General features: G+C 35.0%; 2 protein-coding genes and 1 pseudogene across 2 annotated transcripts; 1 reads left to right on the top strand and 2 right to left on the bottom strand.

Moving 5' to 3' along the window:
* The first annotated feature begins 787 nt into the window (after window positions 1-787).
* On the top strand, window positions 788-3,115 carry LOC120255130 (annotated as a pseudogene).
* A 5,979-nt stretch (window positions 3,116-9,094) lies between these two features.
* On the bottom strand, window positions 9,095-9,869 carry LOC120255131 (BAG family molecular chaperone regulator 5, mitochondrial-like; the record flags this gene model as incomplete). The annotated part of the gene is made up of 1 exon (XM_039263017.1): window positions 9,095-9,869. A coding segment is annotated over one exon (645 nt), but the record flags the coding sequence as incomplete, so codon positions are not given.
* Window positions 9,870-10,043: 174 nt separating this feature from the next.
* On the bottom strand, window positions 10,044-11,831 carry LOC120255128 (S-adenosyl-L-methionine:benzoic acid/salicylic acid carboxyl methyltransferase 3-like). The gene is made up of 4 exons (XM_039263015.1): window positions 11,699-11,831; window positions 11,207-11,602; window positions 10,845-11,120; window positions 10,044-10,753 (listed from the first exon to the last, which is right to left on the bottom strand). The coding sequence occupies exons 1-4, from the start codon at window positions 11,774-11,776 to the stop codon at window positions 10,379-10,381; spliced, it is 1,125 nt and encodes a 374-aa protein (XP_039118949.1). The 5' UTR covers window positions 11,777-11,831; the 3' UTR covers window positions 10,044-10,378.
* Between the last annotated feature and the right edge of the window lie 10,617 nt (window positions 11,832-22,448).

Consider the following 22,448-nt stretch of genomic DNA (forward strand, 5'->3'; position numbering starts at 1 on the left):
ATTTGACCCCACAAAATCGAATGGTATAATACCCAGTTTAGTCCCTGTATTATACCCAAAGTGGTCTCTTAGTCCCTCTAATATTTTTTGTCCTTGTAGGATCCCTGTATTTTTCATTTCTTGTCAAACGAGTCCCGCCCTAACGCTTGTCTGATTTTTCTTCTGCGAGTCTAACTTGGCATTTTTCATGAGTAAAAAAATTAAGGTATAATGATCAGTTTAGTCCCTCTATTATTTTGAGATGGCCCTTTAGTCCTCCTATTATTTTTACCCTTAGAAGTCCTTTTTTTTAATTAAATTTTTTAGGTATAATACCTAGTTTAGTCCCTCTATTATTTCAAAATGACCCTTTAATCCCCAATTAGAGGGACTTTCTAAGGGCGAAAAATAATAATGCGGCCTAAAGGGTCAGTTTGCACTAATAGAGGGACTAAATTGGGTATTATAACAATTTTTTACTCATAAAAATTGCAACATCATCCTCACTGACGGAAAATCAGACGGGCATTAGGGGAGAGACTCGTTTGACACGAAATAAAAAATATAGGGATCCTACAGGGACAAAAAATATTAAAGAGACTAAAAAGGCACTTTAGGTATAGTTCATGGACTAAACTAGATATTCTACCTAACTGAATGTAGCTCCGCCCTTGACCACAACAACTTATGGCATCCTTGAAAGTAGTTTCATTCCTTGGTTTATAAATCGGCATCAAGAAACCCCATACTTTGCGCAGAGTAAAGCAAATCCAAAGTAACAAGAAATCAGTCAGTGAATATACTTATGATGAAGCTTGAAGAAACTCTTCATATGGTTGGTGGTGGAGAAGAGACAAGTTATGCTTCAAACTCAAGGCTTCAGGTACTACTAACTAATTATAATACTAATATTTTTATCTTTCTAATAATTTCATGCATGCGGGCATATGCATGATTTGTTTATTTATTTAACAGGAGAAAGCCATAATAAGAACAAAGGACATAGTGGGGGTAAGTATCACTGGTGGCCACAAATGTTTCATAAGTATAACGCTGTGGTCACATACGTTTTTTTTGTAACGATGTGGCCACGAAACTTGTCTCCGGTCACACTCATGGCCACAATTTCATGTTTGGGGGTTGTTTTCGGCGAAAGTGCTGAGGTGGCCAATTATAGAGCCATCCATGTCGGATGCCACCTCAGCACCTTCGGCGAAAGCACCCCAAACATGAAAATGTGGCCATGAGTGTGACCGGAGACAAGTTTCGTGGCACATCGTTACAAAAACGATAGTGGCAGTATACTTACGAAACATTTGTGGCCACCAGTGATATTTACCCGACATAGTGGAGAAAGCTTTGAGGAGCATCAATGAAGAAGTTGTGGCACAGAGCTTGGTTGTGGCTGATTTGGGGTGTTCTTCAGGGCCGAATGCATTCCTTGTGATATCTTAGATAATTAGTGCAGTAATGGAAGCCGGATGTCAAAAGGAGATAATGTTTTTGTTGAATGATTTACCAGGCAATGACTTCAATACAATATTCAGATCACTGTCTTTTATGAGAAGAAGGTTAAAGAAGAGAATGGGAATCGAGTGCTGCCTTATTTTGTTGCTGGTATTCCTGGTTCCTTCTATGGAAGACTCTTTCCTCGCAATAGTCTTCATTTTGCTCACTCTTCTTTTAGTCTCATGTGGCTTTCTCAGGTGTATATATATATATATATTTAATTATTAGAAAATTTTTAATAATTAGACTATCTAAGAATTTGATATTTATGCACCTCATCAATCTATTAAATTTTTATTTAATAAACTATTTTTTATTAATAATTATACTATAATATGAGATCGGCTACAATGATTTTATTAATCATTTCAATCATTCGTATTATATATTTCATAATAAATATATTTGTCTAACAAAATTATTTTATTATTTACCAAAATGAAATATTTTAACAAAATATACAAATTCTTATAAAATTAAATATTGTTAATTTTTTTGACAAATTAAATATTGTTAATTTGCTAAAGACGATTAAATTCTATATTAAAAAAATCAAATATATTTTCTTAAATTAGTGAAGAAATTAAAAATAATTTAATATAAAAAATAAAAAATAATTATCATTGTATAAAAAATATTGAAGAGAGGCAACAACAATTAAAAAAAATGAGTGACCCCGCCGTTGAGCGATTTGTGATCACCACACACTGAATGGCCATTAAACACTCATTATGGGGCTCTTAATCATCAAACGTTTATTAAACGCTTTCAAAAGCACCGTTAAAGATGCTATATATGTTGATTTATGATTTAATCGTCAAACATTTATTAAATGCTTTCAAAAGTACCGTTAAAGATGCTCTTACATATATGTTGATTTATAAGATTAATTATATATTAATGCACATGTAGGTTCCAGTAGGAATTGAGAATGGTGGAGTTAATATTAACAAAGGGAACATCTACATCTCAAGAACAAGTCCCCCAATTGTATCAAAATTATATTTAGAGCAATTCAAGAGAGATTTCTCAAGCTTCCTCAAGTTTCGTTCTCAAGAACTTGTCAATGGAGGACAAATGATTTGTCCTTTTTGGGCAGGAAAAGTTCTGATCCATCTAAAGCTGAACTTTGTCATTTTTATGATTTGGTAGCCGATGCACTCAACTCCATGGTTCAAGAGGTATAATACAGCACATATCAATTGTCATTCTGTATTGTTAATTTAATTTAATTTGGATGAATTGAATTTAGGGAGTGTTGGAAGAAGAGAAGGTGAACACATTCAACATGCCATTTTATGCAGCATCAAAAGAAGAAGTGCAACAAGTAATACAAAGTGAAGGATCATTCTACATTGAACAAATGCAAATCCTTGAATCAAACTGGGACCCATTTGATGACTCAGATGATGATCAAGTCTTTGATAATGTGAAGAGCGGACACAATGTGGCCAAGTGTATGAGAGCAGTGTTAGAACCATTACTTGTTCGACACTTTGGAGAACAAGCCTTTGTTGATCAAGTGTTTGCAAGGTATGCTCAAAATGTGGCCATGCATCTCCACAAAGAGAAAACCAAGCACATTGTCTTCATCTTGGCTTTGAAGGCAAAGGATCTCAACAACTAACTAATTCTTCAATACACATCCCATTAATGCTATAATTATCATTTAAAATAAATAGCTCCTTTAATCAGTACAAGGGCTTTACTCGTTTTTATTGTTACCAATTATGCCTAATAGAATAAATGAAGTGTTCTTGAGTTGTCTTCGAAGACTTGGTTTTCTTTATCTAATGAATAGCATATTGATAAACAAGAGATGAAGTTTACATGCCCTGCCTACATTTTGAGCTTGTGTGGTTCCATTAAACATCAGGGATGGAGACTCCACCACTTTCTTGTGTGATACATGGTTAATACCTAGCTAGCTCTGCTTATAAAAAGACACGGAGCTATGCATTAAACAGCAAGGAATATTCTATCCAGCTCCTATTCTCTGATTTTGAGGACCAAAAGAACTGAATTTTATAAAAAAAACCAAGGCTTTTCAGTTAAGTTCTTTTACGAATTTTTCAGTGATTGGGCTTGTCCAAAAATAAATAAATAAATAAATTTCATTGATTGGGGACTTCGATGATCAATTGGAGACAATTTTTAAAAAGTGACGTGTATTTCGAAAATCAATATACTTATCTGTAAGGCATGAGATAACAAAATTCTTACCCTAAGTAATATTCTTGCTTATAAGTGGTTGCAAGGTTATAATAGTTTTGCTCTACCATTTGTGTCCTTTGTCATTGGATGGTGGAAACCAATGATGCTAGTTTCTTCAGTGTGTGTGAGCCCCACCCTTAATCAAATCCTAGCCATTGCTTTTATCTTTTAATCCTAGCTGTTGGTTTTACTTTTAATCTTAGCCATTGATTTTGTTTTTGCTTAGTTTCAAAACCCTAACAGTCTCTTTAGCTTCTTAGGTTTTAGATCATAGGGTAAAAGAGAGAGAGAGAGAGACTTGCCTCATCTCTTTCTCTTCCTTTTTGCGGGTGGTGTCAGCGACGAGGACGGGAGAAAGGTCTCATCGTCACGGATTTCGTTTCACTATTATTGTTGAGATAAGGTTCCGAGTTATTTTGTTATTGCTCTTTCTTATGCTTGTTTGTGACATGTTACTAGTTAGGGTTAGGGTTTGGTGAGAATTTATTTGATTTTAATTTGAGGATAAAATTCAGAAAGTCCCTGTTAGCACAGTAGAGATCTCTAATTTATTTCGAAGATCTAGAGATGGAATTTGGAAGAGATCAAAATAGAAAAATTGTAGATCGAGATCTTTGTTAGCTTGCTACCAAATTTCAGAATTTTTGGAGTAGTATACTGCAAATTATAAATTTTTAGACGCAGGTGACGCGGACAGGATTTCTGTTCAGCCCTTGAACAGTTTTTGATTATTTTCATAATTGTAAGTTCTGTTTTAGATTTATATTTATATAAGAAAGTTATATAAGACGATGTTATATTTGACTCTGCAAAATTTCAGAATTGTTTGCCATGTAAATTGTGAGATATGATCAGATTTCTATAGGTGTGCTCAATACTATTTCTGCAGAGAACATAACGATTTCTTAGACAATTTGATGGTCTTGTATATGGAATTTGGAGAAGAGTAATATAACAAAGTTATATAGTTTAATGTTACCTAAATACCTGCAAAATTTCAGATTTTATGCATCTGTAGTTTGTGAGATATAACCCTATTGGTATAAGTGTCTCGGATGATATTTCTGTGCATAGCCTGAAGAATTATGGTCATTTTTGATGATCATGAAGATTGAATTGGATAAGGTAAAAAAAACATGAAAGTTGTTCATTTCTGAGTTATCTTATTGTCAGTAAGATTGTATTACTTTTGAAGTTATATGTTGTGAGATATTTTTTTATTGGAATAGAGCATGTCGAAGCATTGGTTTACATAAGTATGATTTTTTTAATACTGGTGACTTAAATTACATGAGGTCTCAAATCATTGTGAGGTTTGGATATGTTTTAGATGAAGATGCCTAGTTTTTCTCATAAGTTTGAAATTTTTTTGATTTGGGTTAGAATTTGCAAAAGCTACGTGATTTTAATCTTAAGGTTTTGTAGGTGAATTGGTTATTGGTCTTGACCTTGGTAATTTTGTTAGTGTTTGATTTGTTTTTGCATTCGTGTGAATTTTAGAATTTGTTTACTTGTAATTCTGATGGGCTATTCCCAAATTAGGACTTCCTGAGAAATACTCGATTGGTGTAAGAATTCAAAAATCTGGCTGTTAATCAGGTAAGTATCCTACATATAAACTATATTATATGTATATACTTTAGTTTTCTGAACATCTGACAAAATTTTGAGAAAAATAATGATTTTATGTATTTATTTATATTTTGAATTATTTATTTATTATTATTTTTGGAATTATTTTAAATTATTTTAAAGTTCTAGTTAATGATATTTTATTTTGGATTAGAATTATCTGAAAGGTTTAAATAATTTATTAACATTTGGATTACTTAATTTTTGAATTCCATATATTTATTTACTTTCTGATTAATTACTATTATGTTTTTCTTTATTATCTATTCATGTTTGGATTCAATTAACTGGATTATTTTGATATGATAAAAATGGGATCATGTGATCTGCAAAATTACTTGCATTTTTGCCCGATGATGAATTTTTGATAGTTTATTGTTTTTGTGAACATGAAATATTTTTGACAAAGTACTCGTAGTCCCCAAACTAACTTTTGCAATAACCCTCATCTATGGGGGTTAAACATCGATCGTGTCGACATGTACTCTAATATAGAAACTATAGTTTCCCACCGCTTCAGTCGGTGAAGAATAACGACCTCGATAAATCGGCTCAGGTCATCTGAGGGTAAACTTATGAGTTCGATATTCGCTACAGGTCACTAGGGATAAATATATGAGTTCTGTTATTTTGTTTTTGCAATAGTTGTTTGGGGGACCTATATGCTTGGTTTGACATCTATGTTTATTTGAAATAAATTTGATTTCTGATTTTGATTTTGATAATTTTTTATTTTTGCAAATGATCCCTATAATTTTTTAGTGGGTACTTACTGGGCTGTCAAGTTCATAATTTATTGTTTAATATCTTTTCAGATCAAGAGTAGAGTTGAGTGGGGGATAGCTTAGCGGGGATCGTTAGGCAATCATCGAGTATTAGCATGTATTAAGTCCCGGTTTTTGTGGGGCTATGTTTTATTTGTATAAGTTTATATTGTTTTTTTGCAATCCACTGAGTTTGATTCATTGTTCCTTTTTGGATCAGGTTTTGAGATCTTGTATGCCTACATAGTTTCGGCCTTGTAGGTGTATGGCCGTTTGTCGGCGTCCTAGGTCCATAGAACTGAGTTCAGGGTGTGACAGTGTGACTTTGCCATATGAATGTATTTGGAATTATTTAAGCAAGATTTTCATGTTGATGCATCACCCAGCCGCCATGACAGAGGCATGGATTGAGCCCAGACATTGAAAATGTTTACACGTTACCCACCTTCCATGGCAGAGGCATGTACCTCTTGGCTAACTAACCTTGAACCCAGACAAATTAAAAAAAGGTCTGGAGCCTCCTTATGAGTGTGACCTTTTGGAATATTCGATTAAAAACACGAACATCAGCCATTTCTCAAATCTCAATTATTATCAAAATTAATTATATTTGTTGTTTTTAGTTATCTGTAGTTCAGAAATCACAGAGACAAATTTGTAAACAGGTTTCTTAAAAATATCTAGCAAGTGATCCAGTGGTGTATCCCTTCCCATCTCAGTTTATTCATATTTGACTGACTCTTATACTAATTGTCATCACTTTGATTCTGATCGATAGCGACACTTGTTAGTTTTATTTTGTATTTGAGATCTTAATCATTGTTTGTAGTTTATTATATTTTATATTATTGTTATTTTGGTCATCTATTTGTACTAATCATATTTTTTTTTATGCACCTTATTTTTTTTATTTTTAATGCTTGTGATTTATCTATTTATATCAAAAAATAAAAAATAAATAAATAAGTGACAAATCGATTCTTGTATTTATAAACCTTATGTAACTCAAATAATGAGTTCATAACTAATATCTCTATAGCTAATTTATGTTAAGTTTGAATTAAGTTACTTTTTAAATTATGATAAAAAAAATAGTTGCTAGTTTAAAATCTTTTGATTTGTTATATTTATTTTTTTAGTTCAAAAATGAAAATTAATTTTTTTGGTTTTGAAAAAACCAAAATAAATATTCTACATGGAAAATAAGCCCACAACATGCTTGTATTTTTCCTAAGTTGTTGCTTGACCATGATAAACATATGAAATAGGAGACACTCTGAAGATGCTCCAATGAGACTTGGTCTTGGCTTTAGCTTGACTTGATTGCTTGGAATTATTGTTGAAGCTCAAGTTTTTGGGCCCTTTGTCATGCTTTCATTGTCATCTTTGCCTTTGTGGAGTCTACTTTAATTTTGAGTTTAGTTTTATTCTAGTGAAACCAATTAACTTGGTGTTTGGTTTGGGTTGCTTCAATTCTTGTTGAGTTGATTAAGTTTTGATTTAATTAAATTAATAATATTTTTTTAAAAAAAATTTAACCATATAAAATAATACTAATTAAAATTGTCATCTTTAATTGACTAGACTAAAAATAAAATAAAATCTTGACTTAGACAATCTCATTCAGAATGGTTGCAATGGTTTTTTTACATGGCATGTGTGCTATTTTGTGGAGTTATAGAAATTGTAGATGATTTATTCAGTTATTCTTGAAGTGCTTTCTAGTATCTAGAATATAAAATCATTTTAGTTAAATATTTGGCCTTGCGATGTATATATCCCATATTAATCTTACGTCATGTTTTAGCTATCTATAGTTTGGTACTTAAAAAGAAATAGACTAGAAGCTTCAATATTTCTTTGATATTTTTCTCATTAATCTAACATCTTAATTATTACTAATGGTTAAAATTAACATATGTATTTATATTTGTTTCTTATTTTAATTTGGTTATGGTGCATCCACTTCATTAAAAAAAAAAATCTGATCATAAATTAATATCTTAATATTGGTACTATATTTCTTAAATTGATATATAATACGAATAAATATGTTTAATTGAATAAAAGTTTTGATCTTTTTAAAATATATTTTGTTATGAATTAAATATTTCAAGAGGAATAATAGTTTATTTAATTAAGAAATTAAATTACAAAAATTGTAGAGGGTTCAATCCTTCGATGCTTAAATTGTGAACATTTAAACTTCAAATATTAAATAAGTTTAAGTTTAAATTGAAAGTTAATTGAAAAATGACTAATAATTCTATAATAACTTAGTGCAAAGTGCAACTGGATGAGAACTCAAAACTATACTCCCTATGGGTCTCTGATTCATATACAAACTAATATTTCCTTTCCTTTATAGTTATATGACGGAGAAAATTTATTTAAAAAAATTATTAAATTACCATAATTGATATACAGCTTGTTTTATTTATAAAAAATAAAATAATTAAAATAAAATAATAAGTTTCATCGGCAGAGCACCGCAAGTACCATTTTTTCGTCTTTTTTATTATATAATTTTAAATTATAATAATAATAAGAAAAAAATTATTTATTAGTTTTTGTAACTTTTTAAATATCATTTGCAGTCCTTTTACATTTCAATATTCTCTCCAGTTCCTCTTTTATTTAGTCCCTGCAGCTCACTCCATCAATTTATTTTATCTAACAAATTTAATTTTGCCCCATTTACAAATTATACTTCATGTTTATTAAATATATATTTTTATTTAATATATTTTTCGTTTAGTATTTACTTGTAATCATATAAATTTTTACTCAATATATTATATTTTTGTTTAATATTTTGAAACGAGAAACCGAGGGTTTTTTTATTTCAGTTAATGTCATCTATTTTTTTGTGACAAAAAAACACTTAAAAAAATAAACGGTCATAAATTAAATACACAAATACCGAAAGCTTTTTTTTATTAAAATGAAAAAAAATTGAAAGGATAAAATCAAAGAATGATATAAACAATTTCTCTTGTCGTAAAGCATGCCAGACTGATATTTATATACATGTTTGCAGTTCCAACCCTGATAATAATTAGTATTACAAAGTGTAACAAACTTTTCACAGAAAACACCCTGAAAAACTCACAAATTAGTCAACACTCAAACCTCAGCTAGAAACCTCTCGAAACACTCCAATCCCTTCTTCGCCGGAACCATGATCTCCACGTCGTTGTCGTCGTCGTCGTCTCTCGAGATCTCAGCGACGAGCTCATCCCAGGTCGGTGGAAACCCATCAGATCCGACGGCGGCGGGGGCAGAAACGACAGCGTCGAAGACTTCCTGAAGCGCGACGACGCGGCGGGTGGTGGCACGGCGGAGGTCACGCACGGGAGGGTAAAAGCCGGGGATGGAGTCAAGACGGAGGAGCAACGCCATTAGAGCCTCGGCGAGCTTAGCGCGTTCGCGAGGGTCACGGCGTACGGCGTCGACGGTGTCCTGGCGGCGGATCAGGGCTTCGAGGCGGGTGGCGTCAGCGTCAACGGCGAGGATCTTGTGGATGAGGGATCGGAGGAGGTGAGAGCGGTAGGAGGATTGGATCTTGGAAGCGGCGGCGATGGCGGCGGGGGAGACGACGGGGATCGGAATTGGGGTTAGGGTTTCGTTGGGAATTGAGATGATGCTATTGTTGGGATTGTGAGGGGCATTTTGGTCATTTTGGGTGGAATAGAATGAGGATTCGTAATATTGGTTATATATATATATATATATAACCAATATTCTGAAACCCGAGTGCAACCATGGTAAATATAATAAATAATTTTATAATTATAATTATATAATTAAAAATTAAAAAAATATATATAATACAAAATATTCAATAAAAATAATTTTTTTTTATAATTTATAAATATCAACTTAATATCCAAAATAAAAAAATCATAACAATCATGTTATAATAGTGAAATATAATTTACAATATAAATTCAAATAAAAATATAATTAATATAGTAAATAAAAGATAATACAATATAAATTTTCAGGTCTCCTTCTTATAAACACATAGTAGGGTTGACTTGGTTCGACTGGTTCATTGGGTACTTAGTCAAGTCAATTCCCTACTTAGGTTTTTATAAAACCAAACCCAATAACCTAGCAGGGTCCAGTTGAACCGGGCAGGTTCTAAAACATTAGGTATTACCTCATGACACAGTACAAACAAGCAAAGCTTGTATTATATATATAACTACAATAAGCTATTTATTTATAATGATAATTATAGCACTAATGGATGTGCTTGATTAAAGACTAATTGATTAAAGGTTGAGATCCTTTGTCTTCAAAGCCAAGATGAAGACAATGTGCTTGGTTTTCTCTTTGAGGAGATGCATGGCCACATTGTGAGCATACCTTTCAAACACTTGATCAACAATGGCTTGTTTTCCAAAATGGCCAACAAGTAATGGTTCTAACACTGCTCTTATACACTTGGCCACATTGTGTCCACTCTTCACATTATCAAAGGCTTGATCATCAACTGAGTCATCAAATGGGTCCCAGTTTGACTCAAGTATTTGCATTTGTTCAATGTAGAATGATCCTTCACTTTGTATCACTTGTTGCACTTCTTCTTTTGATGCTGCATAAAATGGCATGTTGAATGTGTTCACCTTCTCTTCTTCCAACACTCCCTAAGTTCAACTCATCCAAATTAAATTAAATTAAATTAAATCAAATCATCAATTGGAATGACAATTGACATGTTTATATATATATATATACCTCTTGAACCATGGAGTTTAGTGCATCTGCTACCAAACCCCAAAGATGGCAAACTTCAGCTTTGGATGGATCTGAACTTTTCCTGCCCAAAAAGGACAAAACCATTTGTCCTCCATTGACAAGCTCTTGAGAACGAAGCTTGAGGAAGCTTGAGAAATCTCTCTTGAATTGCTCTAAATATAACCTTGATACAATTGGAGGACTTGTTCTTGAGATGTATATGTTCCCTTTGTTAATATTAACTCCACCACTCTGATGATCAATTCCTACAGGAACCTGCATGCACATTAATATATAATTAATTAATCTAATAATTTAGCAAATATAATACTAGCTATCTATATATATATACACACACACACCTGAGAGAGCCACATGAGACTATAAGAAGAGTGAGCAAAATGAAGACTATTGCAAGGAAAGAGTCTTCCATAAAAGGAACCAGGAACACCAGCAACAAAATAAGGCAACACTTGATCCCCATTCTCTTCTTTAACCTTCTTCTCATACAAAGACAGTGATCTGAATATTGTATTGAAGTCATTGCCTGGCAAATCATTCAGCAAAAACACTATCTCCTTTGCCTTTTGATATCCGGCCTCCATTACTGCACTAATTATCTGAGATATCACAAGGAATGCATTCGGCCCTGAAGAACACCCCAAGTCAGCCACAACCAAGCTCTTTGACACAACTTCTCCATTGATGTTCTTCAAAGCTTTCTCCACTATGTCCTTTGTTTTTCTTATGGCTTTCTCCTGTTGAATAAACAAATAAAATTAATCATGCATGTGCATGAATAATGGCATGAAATTAATGAAGGCAAAAACATTAATACTGTAATTAATTAGTACTTGAAGTCTTGAGTTTGAGGCATAGCTTGTGTCTCCAGCACCACCAACCATGTGAAGAGCTTCTTCAACCTTCATCATGAATATATTCAATGATTGATTTCTTGTGACTTGATTTTGCTTGATGGTGTGCAATGTTTGGAGTTATTTGACGCCAATTTATAGACCAAGGAATGAAAATGAGTACAAATATGATGAGATAACTAGTAGTGATATCACCATATATGAAATCATCACTCTTCATCACTCCTGATGTCATATCATGTTGTTCATGTCTTTCATTGGAAGCATGCACTCTTTATTTGATAATTAAGAATTGATGAAGATGACTTGATTAAGACAGCAAAGACTACTAATTAATTAGACGTTGTTATATATATGGATAAGTTCTTAATTAGTTGGCACCAAAGTATCTCTTCATTTGTGTGGACGTGAAACTAAGTCAGTCACACAATGTGTTATGTGGACGACAATTGTTTCATGTGAAACACAACCTTAATTAACAAAAATGCATGCAAGACAAATTGTGATTTGTGATTGATTAAATGCAGGGCTTAATTACCAGAAATTTACTGATGGATCTATAAAGGAGGTGGTTTTTAAACAAAAGCGACAAAGCACGAACGCAGGGCGTGTGAGGGAGAAACTCAACGCCGACTCACATGCCCTCACCTTGCGTAGGCTATGAGGTTCGATCCCGGGCCTCCCGAAAACAGAAAGCCTTACTGCAGGGACCGATCTGAAATTGATCCAAAGGGCGTTGGGAAGGAGATGATTTTATGTTTAAAAAAAAATCACTTTTTAACTCTTTTGTTTATATGATATTGTTTTTTTATAAAATAAATTGTTAAATATTTGATATATGGTAAATAAAATAAAAAACTTAGCAATTAGGCAAAGGTAAGTTTTAAATCCAAATTTAGCTGTGGTGAGTAATACTCTTTAAATTATATTAAGACCAGAACAGAAGTCAACATAATAAACTAATTAAATTAGAAATTAATTTATACATATAAATCAATGTGAAACAGAGGAATATTAATTAAGTACATTAAATTAGGTAATCATCTAATAATAAAGCATTCCACTTTTAATTTAAAGGCACACATGCACTTGTAGGAATAATGAAAAGTTCAAGAACTATTTATATGTTCATCTCATCTACTTTATCTTTCAGATTTTCAGTAATGGGTAATAAATAATTATATATGACTTAGTGGCCGGTGTGAATTAAATTTGATTTTATGTAATCTCTTTGAGCGTTAGCTAAGGAAATATGCATATGAACACAGAGAAACTTGCACCACATTATAAGATTTAAATGATCACCACAATAATATATATTTGCTCTTAAAAAAGTATTGCTCTGATAAAAAAAGATTAGCTGTTATATTAAAAGACCGTCGTTCAATGAGGTTTATGATCTTTATTATTGACTATTCATTAATTAGTAAACTCCTAATTAACTCTTAACTATTAATTTTAATTAATCACTGACAAATTCCATCTTAATCATTGCACAAGAAAGAAACAATTACAAACAAATGAGTTATCAAGATAAATTTTAATTAATCCTTGAACATACTTTCTATTGGCTCGACTAATTAAAGAAAATCGCAGGAGAACAAAAAATCAAACTGACCTAGCTAACTAAAATTAATTGGATTAAATTGATGGCTAAATATCAATTTTTTTTAATTAAGAGAGAATCAATTAAGATGATATAGCCATGTCTTTAATTAAATTAGCTAAAAAATGTTTAGCATAAATTTTATATAATGATATCACATAACTTGGTTTATCTAGTCTTTTGGCCCCCATAAAGCAATTTGAAAAAGAAAAATTCATTTAACTGTTCCAAAGAATTAAAACTAATGGACAACTGCTTATTGTTGTTGTGATTAGTATTATTGTTGTTGTAGATGCATTAATCTTCCATTTGCGAGTGTATATACATAAATATTTTTATATGCATATACATATACAAATATTCTCAATATTTCCTGGTCAGAATGATTTATTCCTTAATGAAAAAGTATTTAAAAAAATTATGAATCAAATATATAAAACGGTAATCTCGTTGCTTGATTTAAGCTAAGCTATACGATACCCTTAAACCATCATACAAGCATCATCTAAAATGATATATATATTTTTATCAAAACAAAAAAATGGTATACGTTACCCTTAAAACATCATACAAGCATCATCTAAAATACATATATATTTTTTGTATATATTTATGCAAAACACAGAACAACAAACTAGTTTTATTTAGTTAATTAAATAAATCCACCTTATTATTTTATGAGAAGCATCAACAATTTTCAATTTTTATCAAAGTCATCTGTAATGCTTCCTTACAAGTTAATGATATAGGTGGTAGTCAATGGCCAGATGATAGTCAGCAAATAATTGATGAGATTAATGAAGATGCTGAATTTAATGGGGGGACAATAAGTGGAGGGAATGATTGGTGCTGGTGAAAGCAAGGTGGGGGGCGTTAGTACAGTCACGTTAGAGCATCGTCCTCAAAGAACGTCACGCCAATTGCAAGTGCAAAAGAGAAATAAGCGTGTATAACACTCGTTATGAACCCTACCCTATCAATGACACGTTATCCTACAAGCGCAAAAGAGAAATAAGCATGTATAACACTCGTTACCTACCCTACCCTGTCAGTGACAGGTTATCCTGTCAAAAAATCAATTTGAATCACAGAATGAGAATGAGAATGAGAATGACAATAACAATAGTAATGATAATGGGAATGAGAATGAAAATAAAAAAAATGTTTAACTGAAAAGAATAAATATTGAAAATGAAAAAATAATATTTAAAATTTGATGAAAAATACTTTAATGTCTTTAATTTAAGTAACAATATTTAATTAAACATCTAGTAAGGATAAAAATGTCATTTCACTTTAATTACGATAATTAAATATTTATATTAACTATTTTATTTAATTAAATCTACATTGGGGTAAAAATATCATTTCGCTTTAATTGTATAATGAAATATGTATATTAAATGATTCTTATTAATTATTATTTAGTTTAATTATTATAATTTAATAGTTAAATTACTCGATTTATGATAATTATTATTACTTTAATTATTATAATTAATTATTAAAATTAATGATTATTACTTAATTAAATATTAAATAAAGACAAAAAAAACATTTCAATATCAATAGTGTTTATTCGTCCTTATCTCCTAATTTTTGGGATAATGAAAGTCTCGAACTATATGTAATCCTATTATCTACTTTACCTATTTCAAAGCTAATAGTAATATATCCAAACATAGGTATCTATTACTATTAGTAATCAACTATATTTCAATAGTGCCCAATTCTCCAATTCAAACGCCCCCTGACTATCATTGGAGCTTAAATAGGAAGGAAAAGCAGGGAAAAAGGGCATCATTGATGCACAAGGTTCAGCGGGTAATACCAATGCTGGCACCAAGAGGAGTAACCGCAAGAATTAAGGTGTCAAAGGAGTTAAATTCACAGATTTTGTGATGGGTTAATGATTTTAGTATGAAGTAATTAGCAGGTAATGCAATGAATTAATAGTTATGTAAAGGTCATAATTACTGCTCAGAAAAGTCCATTAGAGGGGTTGTTATTGATGGTGGGACTGTTCTGGCACATGAGATGTTTGTGAAAATGCCAGCACAACAGGCAAGTTGTTACAATCATGATGATGATTCGCTATATAAACCAAATCATTGAGTAAATGAAATAAAGGAATATTTGCTCAGTCTTGTCTCCCTCTCTTCTTCTCTTCCTATCCTCATCCTTTCCCTTTTCCCTTTCCCTTCTTCTCTTTTCTTTCCCTTCCTGAATCTATCTTTTCCCCAGTACTGCATCAATTTGGTGCTTTCATTGACTTCATGACGGACGGCATGGTGACGAGAGCTCGTGCTATGGATGATCAGCTCTTGGCGATGACCGAACAACTGGCTCGTCACGATGCTACCCTCACGAAGCTGGACTCTCTTTGTTCCACGGTGCAGCTCCATTCTGATTCTTTTGAAGTCCTCCGCAAGACCCAGGTAGAGTCTTTTGAAGCTCTGCGTAGCTCGATGGCTTCCCAGCAAAACATCCTCACCGAGATGATGATAAAGCTTCAAAATCTCGACAAATCCACATCATCTTCACCTCAACCTCTACTCATTCCCTTACCATCACCACCACCCCTTCATCCTCATCATCCTCACTTAGCCTTACCCTCTTCTTCGTTCCAATCAAGTTCTTCCGACTCTTCTACCCGTCCTCCAAAGATCATTGTTTCTGTTTTTTCTGGCGAGGACGTCATGGGGTGGTTGTTTCAGATGAATCACTACTTCATCTTCAACCAAATACCCGACGACCAACGCTTGGACATCGCAACCTTCTACATGGCTGGACCGGCGCTGTAGTGGTTTCAATGGCTCCATTCTACATTTCAACTATCCAATTGGGAATCCTTTATTCGCCAAATCGAACTCCTATTTGGACCATCGTCCTTCATCAATCATGAAGCCAAATTGTTTAAGCTCCGCCAAACGTCTACAGTCACAGTATATCTTCAAGAATTTGAAGGTTTGTCCAATCATGTTCCTGGTCTCAGTCAGCAGAGTCTCCTAAACTGTTTTCTCTCCGGTCTCCGGGATGAGATTCAACGGGAACTCTATATGGTGAAACCAACTTCTCTTCATGATGCCATGGGATAAGCAAGGTTGGTGGTGGATAAGTGCAACGCTGGCCGTTTGAGTTTCAATCGACCTCCGTATCCTCGACTACTTCCTGCTCCGTCCACACCACCAGGACCCCAGCCTGCACCACTTCCTATCAAGAGGCTCTCACCGGCAGAGATGGCTGTGAGGAGAGAAAAGTGCCTCTGCTTTAATTGTGACGCCAAATTTGTCCCGGGTCACAAGTGTAAACCTGCCATGTTTCTCTGTTTGTTGGTGGACGCTGATGATCCGCTACCACCGGATGTTGAACCGGCACCGGATGAGTCCAATCCTTTACCCACGGCTCCTAAAGAGGAGATGGTGCTTCCAGAAGAGCCTTGTATATCCTTTCATACTCTAATGGGACAACTGGTTCCATCTACATTGAAGCTCGCCAGCACAATCAATGGCCATAACGTGGTCGTCCTGGTGGATGGGGGCTCGATGAACAATTCATTCAATCCCGTCTGGCCTCTCATTTCCACTTACCCATTCAGCCATCTGCACACATGCGGGTCACCGTGGGCAATGGCGATGCGCTGTCCTGTGGTGGTTAATGCATTGGCGTGCCATTGATGATCGGTGATGCGACATTTACCTTTGATCTCATATTACTGCCTATTTACGATGATGATTTGGTCCTAGGAGTCCAATGGATGCTGCGATTAGGTCCGATTTTATTTGATTATGAGAATTTATGGATGGAGTTTAATTACAATGGCAATCGGGTTCGATTGATTGGCTTACTCAACCCCAATTTAATCTGATTCGGGCAGCATCGTTACAAAAATCAGGCTCGGACAGCATGCACTTCTATCATCTTACTATCGTACCCATTGAACCGCACCCGGTTCCATTAGACTCGGATGCCCCTCTGAGCTTCATTAACACGATATGTTCTCTTCCTCGCGAGTTCGTAGAGGTATTTTCCACACCAGCTGGCCTTCCTCCAATAAGAGAGCACGCTCATCACATTCCTCTGCTACCAGGTGTGCCACTAGTCAACGTGAGGCTGTATCGATATCCATATTTCTAGAAATCTGAAATTAAGAAGTTGGTGAGTGAGATGCTGACCGACGGCCTCATCCGGCCAAGTACAGGCCCCTTCTCCTCCCCGATTCTCCTTGTGAAGAAGAAGGACGGTACTTGGTGCTTTTGTGTGGATTATCGAGCTCTCAACGCCGTCACAGTAAAGGATCGCTTCCCAATTCCGATGGTGGAGGAATTACTTGATGAAATTGCCGATTCCTGCGCCTTCTCCAAATTGGATCTGCGTTCAGGCTACTACCAGATTAGAATCCACCCCACTGATGTGGAGAAGATGGCCTTTTGTACCCACGACGGGCACTATGAATTCTTGGTCATGCCTTTCGGCTTGACGAACGCGCCGTCAACGTTCTAGTCCTTGATGAATTCGATCTTCAGGCAAGTACTCCGAAAATTCATACTTGTTTTTTTTATGACATTCTTGTTTATAGTCCAGACTGGAATTCTCATGTGGACCACTTGCGAAAGGTGCTGGAGAGATTGCGTAACCATCGCTTGTTCGCTAAATTCCCCAAATGTGAGTTTGGGTGCACGAAGATTGGTTACTTGGGACATGTCATCAGTGGTGACAGGGTTGCTGTTGATCAAGAAAAAATTCAAACAATTCAAGATGTGCCACTTCCTACTTCAGTGAAGGGCCTGCAAGGATTTTTGTGTCTTTGCGGCTACTACCGACAGTTCGTGGCTCACTATACTGCATTGGTTGCCCCGTTGAAAGAGCTCTTGAGGAAGGATGCGTTCATCTGGATTTCCTCCGCCACTCAAGCTTTTGAAAAATTGAAGGAAGCCTTAACCCATACCCCTATCTTACAATTGCCAAATTTTAATGAACCATTCGTGGTTCAAACCGATGCCTCGGGCACTGGGGTTGGGGCCATTTTGATGCAACAGGGCCATCCTTTGGCTTACTTTAGTCATCAGCTCAATCTGCGACTTCAAGCCGCTTCCACCTACGCCAGGGAGATGTTTGTTATCACAGAGGCAGTCAAGAAATGTCATCAGTATCTTCTCGGTCGATGCTTCACAATTCAGACCGACCATCGCAGCCTTCGCTCATTGCTACACCAGACCATTCAAACTCCAGACCAATAGCGGTGGCTGTTTAAACTCCTTGGTTATGATTTCGACATTCAATATAAACCAGGATCATTCATGGACCGTCAGATGCTCTGTCTCGTGTTCAGGGTGCGTCATGTCATTCTCTGTTCTCCATTTCACAACCTTATCCTATTATCTGGGATGCACTGTGTCGCACATATGCCGCTCACCCTGAAACAGATTAGTTAATTACGGAGGTTGTAGCAAATCCTGGCAATCACCCCAATTATGCAATTAGGGATGGTATCTTGTTCTTCAACAACAAAGTCTGCATTCCTACTGATTCGGCACTTATTCCATTACTCTTGGCTGAATTTCATGCTATACTATTGGGGGGTCACGCCGGCATTTAGCGTACCATGGCTAGAATCACCAGTGTCTTTTATTGGTCAGGAATGCTCAAGACAGTCTATGATTTTGTCTCACAATACCCGACATGCCAGGCTTCCAAGCTGTTTAATCGCGCCCCTGAAGGTTTGCTACAATCACTGCCGATCCCAGGGAAGATAAGGCATTCAATATTGATGGATTTCATCACTAATCTTCCATCATCCAGTGGCAAAACTACAATTGTTGTTGTGGTCGACCGTCTGTCTAAACATGCCCATTTCACGGCATTGGGGCCTACTTTCACTGCTCCTCAGGTGGCAGAGATATTAGCGAAGGAAGTTATCAAGCTACATGGAATTCCGGCACAAATTGTATCGGATCGTGACCCTATTTTTATGAGCCATTTTTGGAAGGAGCTATTCCTTCTTCAAGGGACAATGTTAGCAACTAGCAGTGCGTATCACCCCCAAACTGATGGGCAAACCGAGGTATTGAATCGCTATTTAGAGGACTATCTCCGTTGCTTTGCCTCCGACAATCCCCGTCTCTGGACACATCTGTTGCCATGGGCGGAATGGCATTATAATACGACTTGGCATTCGGCAATCAACATGACACCCTTTGAGGCCGTCTTTGGTCGATCACCGCCAACCTTGACAGACTACATTATTGGGAGCTCCACTGTAGCAAACGTTGATGACCTCTTATCCGAGCGAGCCACTATCATCACTGCACTCCGTGAGAATTTACAACGTGCCCAGACTCGAATGAGGAATCAAGCGAATGCCAAGCGCACTGATGTGGAATTTTGTCCAGGGATTGGGTACTTCTTAAGCTCCAGCCGTATCGGCAGAGTTCGTTAGCTCGACGTACAACACACAAACTCTCAATGCGTTTCTTCGGGCCTTTCCAGATCGAGGAACGAATTGCCGCGGTAGCTTACCATTTGAAATTACCAGAGACTGCTAAATTGTACCATGTTTTTCATGTTTCTTGGTTGAAAAGGTTCAAAGGTAGTCCGGACCAATTTATCAACCCATTGCCTGCAAATTTTATAGACCAGCATCCTCTTTTGACTCCCAGGCCTGTTGTGAAGTATCAGGATATTCTCCATGGTTCCCAGGTTGTTCCGCAGGTCTTGGTGCATTGGGAGGGGCAGCAGGAGTCTGATGCTACATGGGAAGATGCCCAGGCTTTCAAGGATACATTTCTTGAATTTCCCTTGAGGACAAGGGTGTGGTGAACCGGGGGCCAATTGATGCACAAGGTTCAGCGGGTGATACCAATGCTGGCACTAGGAGGAGTAACCGCAAGAATCAAGGTGTCAAAGGAGTTAAATTCACAGATTTTGTGATGGGTTAATGATTTTAGTATGAAGTAATTAGCAGGTAATGCAATGAATTAATAGTTATGTAAAGGTTGTAATTACTGGAGAGAAAAGTCCATTAGAGGGGTTGTTATTGATGGTGGGATTGTTCTAGCACATGAGATGTTTGTGAAAATGCTAGCACAGCAGGCAGGTTGTTACAATCATGATGATGATTCGCTATATAAACCAAATTATTGAGTAAATAAAAGTAAGGAATATTTGCTCAGTCTTGTCTCCCTCTCTTCTTCTTCTCTCCCTATCCTCATCCTTTCCCTTTTCCCTTTCCCTTTTTCTCTTTCCTTTCTCTTCCTAAATCTATATTTTCCCTAGTACTGCATCACATAGGTATCTATTACTATTAGTAATCAACTATATTTCAATAGTGTCCAATTCTCCAATTCAAACGCCCCCTTGACTATCTTTGGAGCTTAAATAGGAAGGAAAAGCAGGGAAAAAGGGCATCATTGAAATGAGATCTTAAGCTCATCTCTGACGAGACGAAAGAGGAATCTGGTGGTGTGAGCTGCCGGATTTGATTATCTTAATTCATGTTGTTTTTCATTTGGTTATGAAATTCTTGTTCTTAGTTACTTGATGACTGATTTGATGATGATGTGATTTAGACCTTTGTGTTGAGATGAATGCTTGTTATCTATTAGATGTGGTTGTTATTTGCTTGAATTCATCGCTTGAATGTTAAATATGAATCAAGTTTCATGAGATTTATTGGAATTGTTACAATTTCTCTGTGAAGAGCTGTTTGAGTGTCTAGCTCTGTTAGTTTGAGATTAGATCTGTTAAGTTTCATTCTTGTTGATTGAAGATTCATAACATCATGTTGATGACAATAGATGAGAATAATAGTTATTTTTCTTTAAATATTATAACTCTCAAAGAATAATATTGTGTTCTCAATTAGAAGAATGTGACCATTTTAATAATAAGAATAATCATAATTGCTTCGCTAATTCTCTCTCTCTTCATTAATATAATATATAAAGTTTTTGAATAAACAAAATCTTATTGTCACATTGACTCAAAAGTCTGAGCAAGAGCCTTTAATCATTTTTTATAAAGCCCAAGTTAGAGAATGAATTAACTGGAATTTTATTACTCAAAATAGCAAATATTCTTAATTATCAAACTTCCAAGTTTTCAATTTAGATCATTTGCGACTTCATAACTATTTAAAAAATAAAATAAAATAAAATAAAACCCAATTGGCCATTTCCTCTTTCTTTCTGTTGTTGGACATTCATAGGGCGTTCGCAATTTGGCACTGTGGGCTCTTTTCTTTTAACCCGGCTTTTAATTAGGGTTAGACTAGTTAAAAAGCATGGATTACAAATCAAATTTTTTAATTTTTTTTTATATTTCAGATGATTGCGGGTTCATGACTCCTATTAGGGGCAAGCCCCTAATATTAATTACCTCAGACAATGTCATGAAAACCTCCGATTAAAAAACAAGTGTGAATTAGAAATAACTGAGCAGACGTAACAATCTTTTTTATTAATTTCAAATATGCATATGAGCACATGATCATAGGCAAGAATATATGAGTATTAAGAGAGCTATTTTTTTATAAAAGAGCTTGACAAGAGAGTTTTTTTAAAGAAAGAGTTATTTTTATCATGCTCCTCAAACTTCTTTTTGCTCGGCTGGCATTCTTAACTCCTTTACTGAAAGTATGTTAGAAGATTCTTCTAGCTTTGTGGCCATGGCCCTATTCGATTTCTTCCTTTTTTGTGTGGGTTTGTGTCTTGATATATCGCTTAGTTCCCAAGCTGGGGCCACTCTACATTTATGAGTTGCCTACTTGGTTATCTTTGCTTCTTTTGTCACTGAAGACTTTGGCCCTTTGTGCTTGTAAAATCTCTTTGCTTCTGGACTTGTGAAACTCCTCAAGTCTATGACTTCTTTGTGTCTTAAGACTTTGGAGTTGCATTTGTCTTTTTCATGGTGCATTTAAGTCTTGACTCTTCAATGCTTTTGACCCTTGACCATTAGGTCTTTAAGTTGTGACCCTCAACATGGTTAGGTCATTAACTTGACAATTTTGATTTTTGCTTTTAAAATGCATTTCAAGCTATAATTATGAATTTGATTTCCATTTGTTAAGCCACCAATTGAGTTCTCTACTTCATTTTTGCGAAAAAGACCTCATAATGAGCTTCA

Source organism: Dioscorea cayenensis, unplaced genomic scaffold (assembly GCF_009730915.1).
Source record: "Dioscorea cayenensis subsp. rotundata cultivar TDr96_F1 unplaced genomic scaffold, TDr96_F1_v2_PseudoChromosome.rev07_lg8_w22 25.fasta BLBR01000857.1, whole genome shotgun sequence".
In the NCBI taxonomy this organism is placed as follows: domain Eukaryota; kingdom Viridiplantae; phylum Streptophyta; class Magnoliopsida; order Dioscoreales; family Dioscoreaceae; genus Dioscorea; species Dioscorea cayenensis.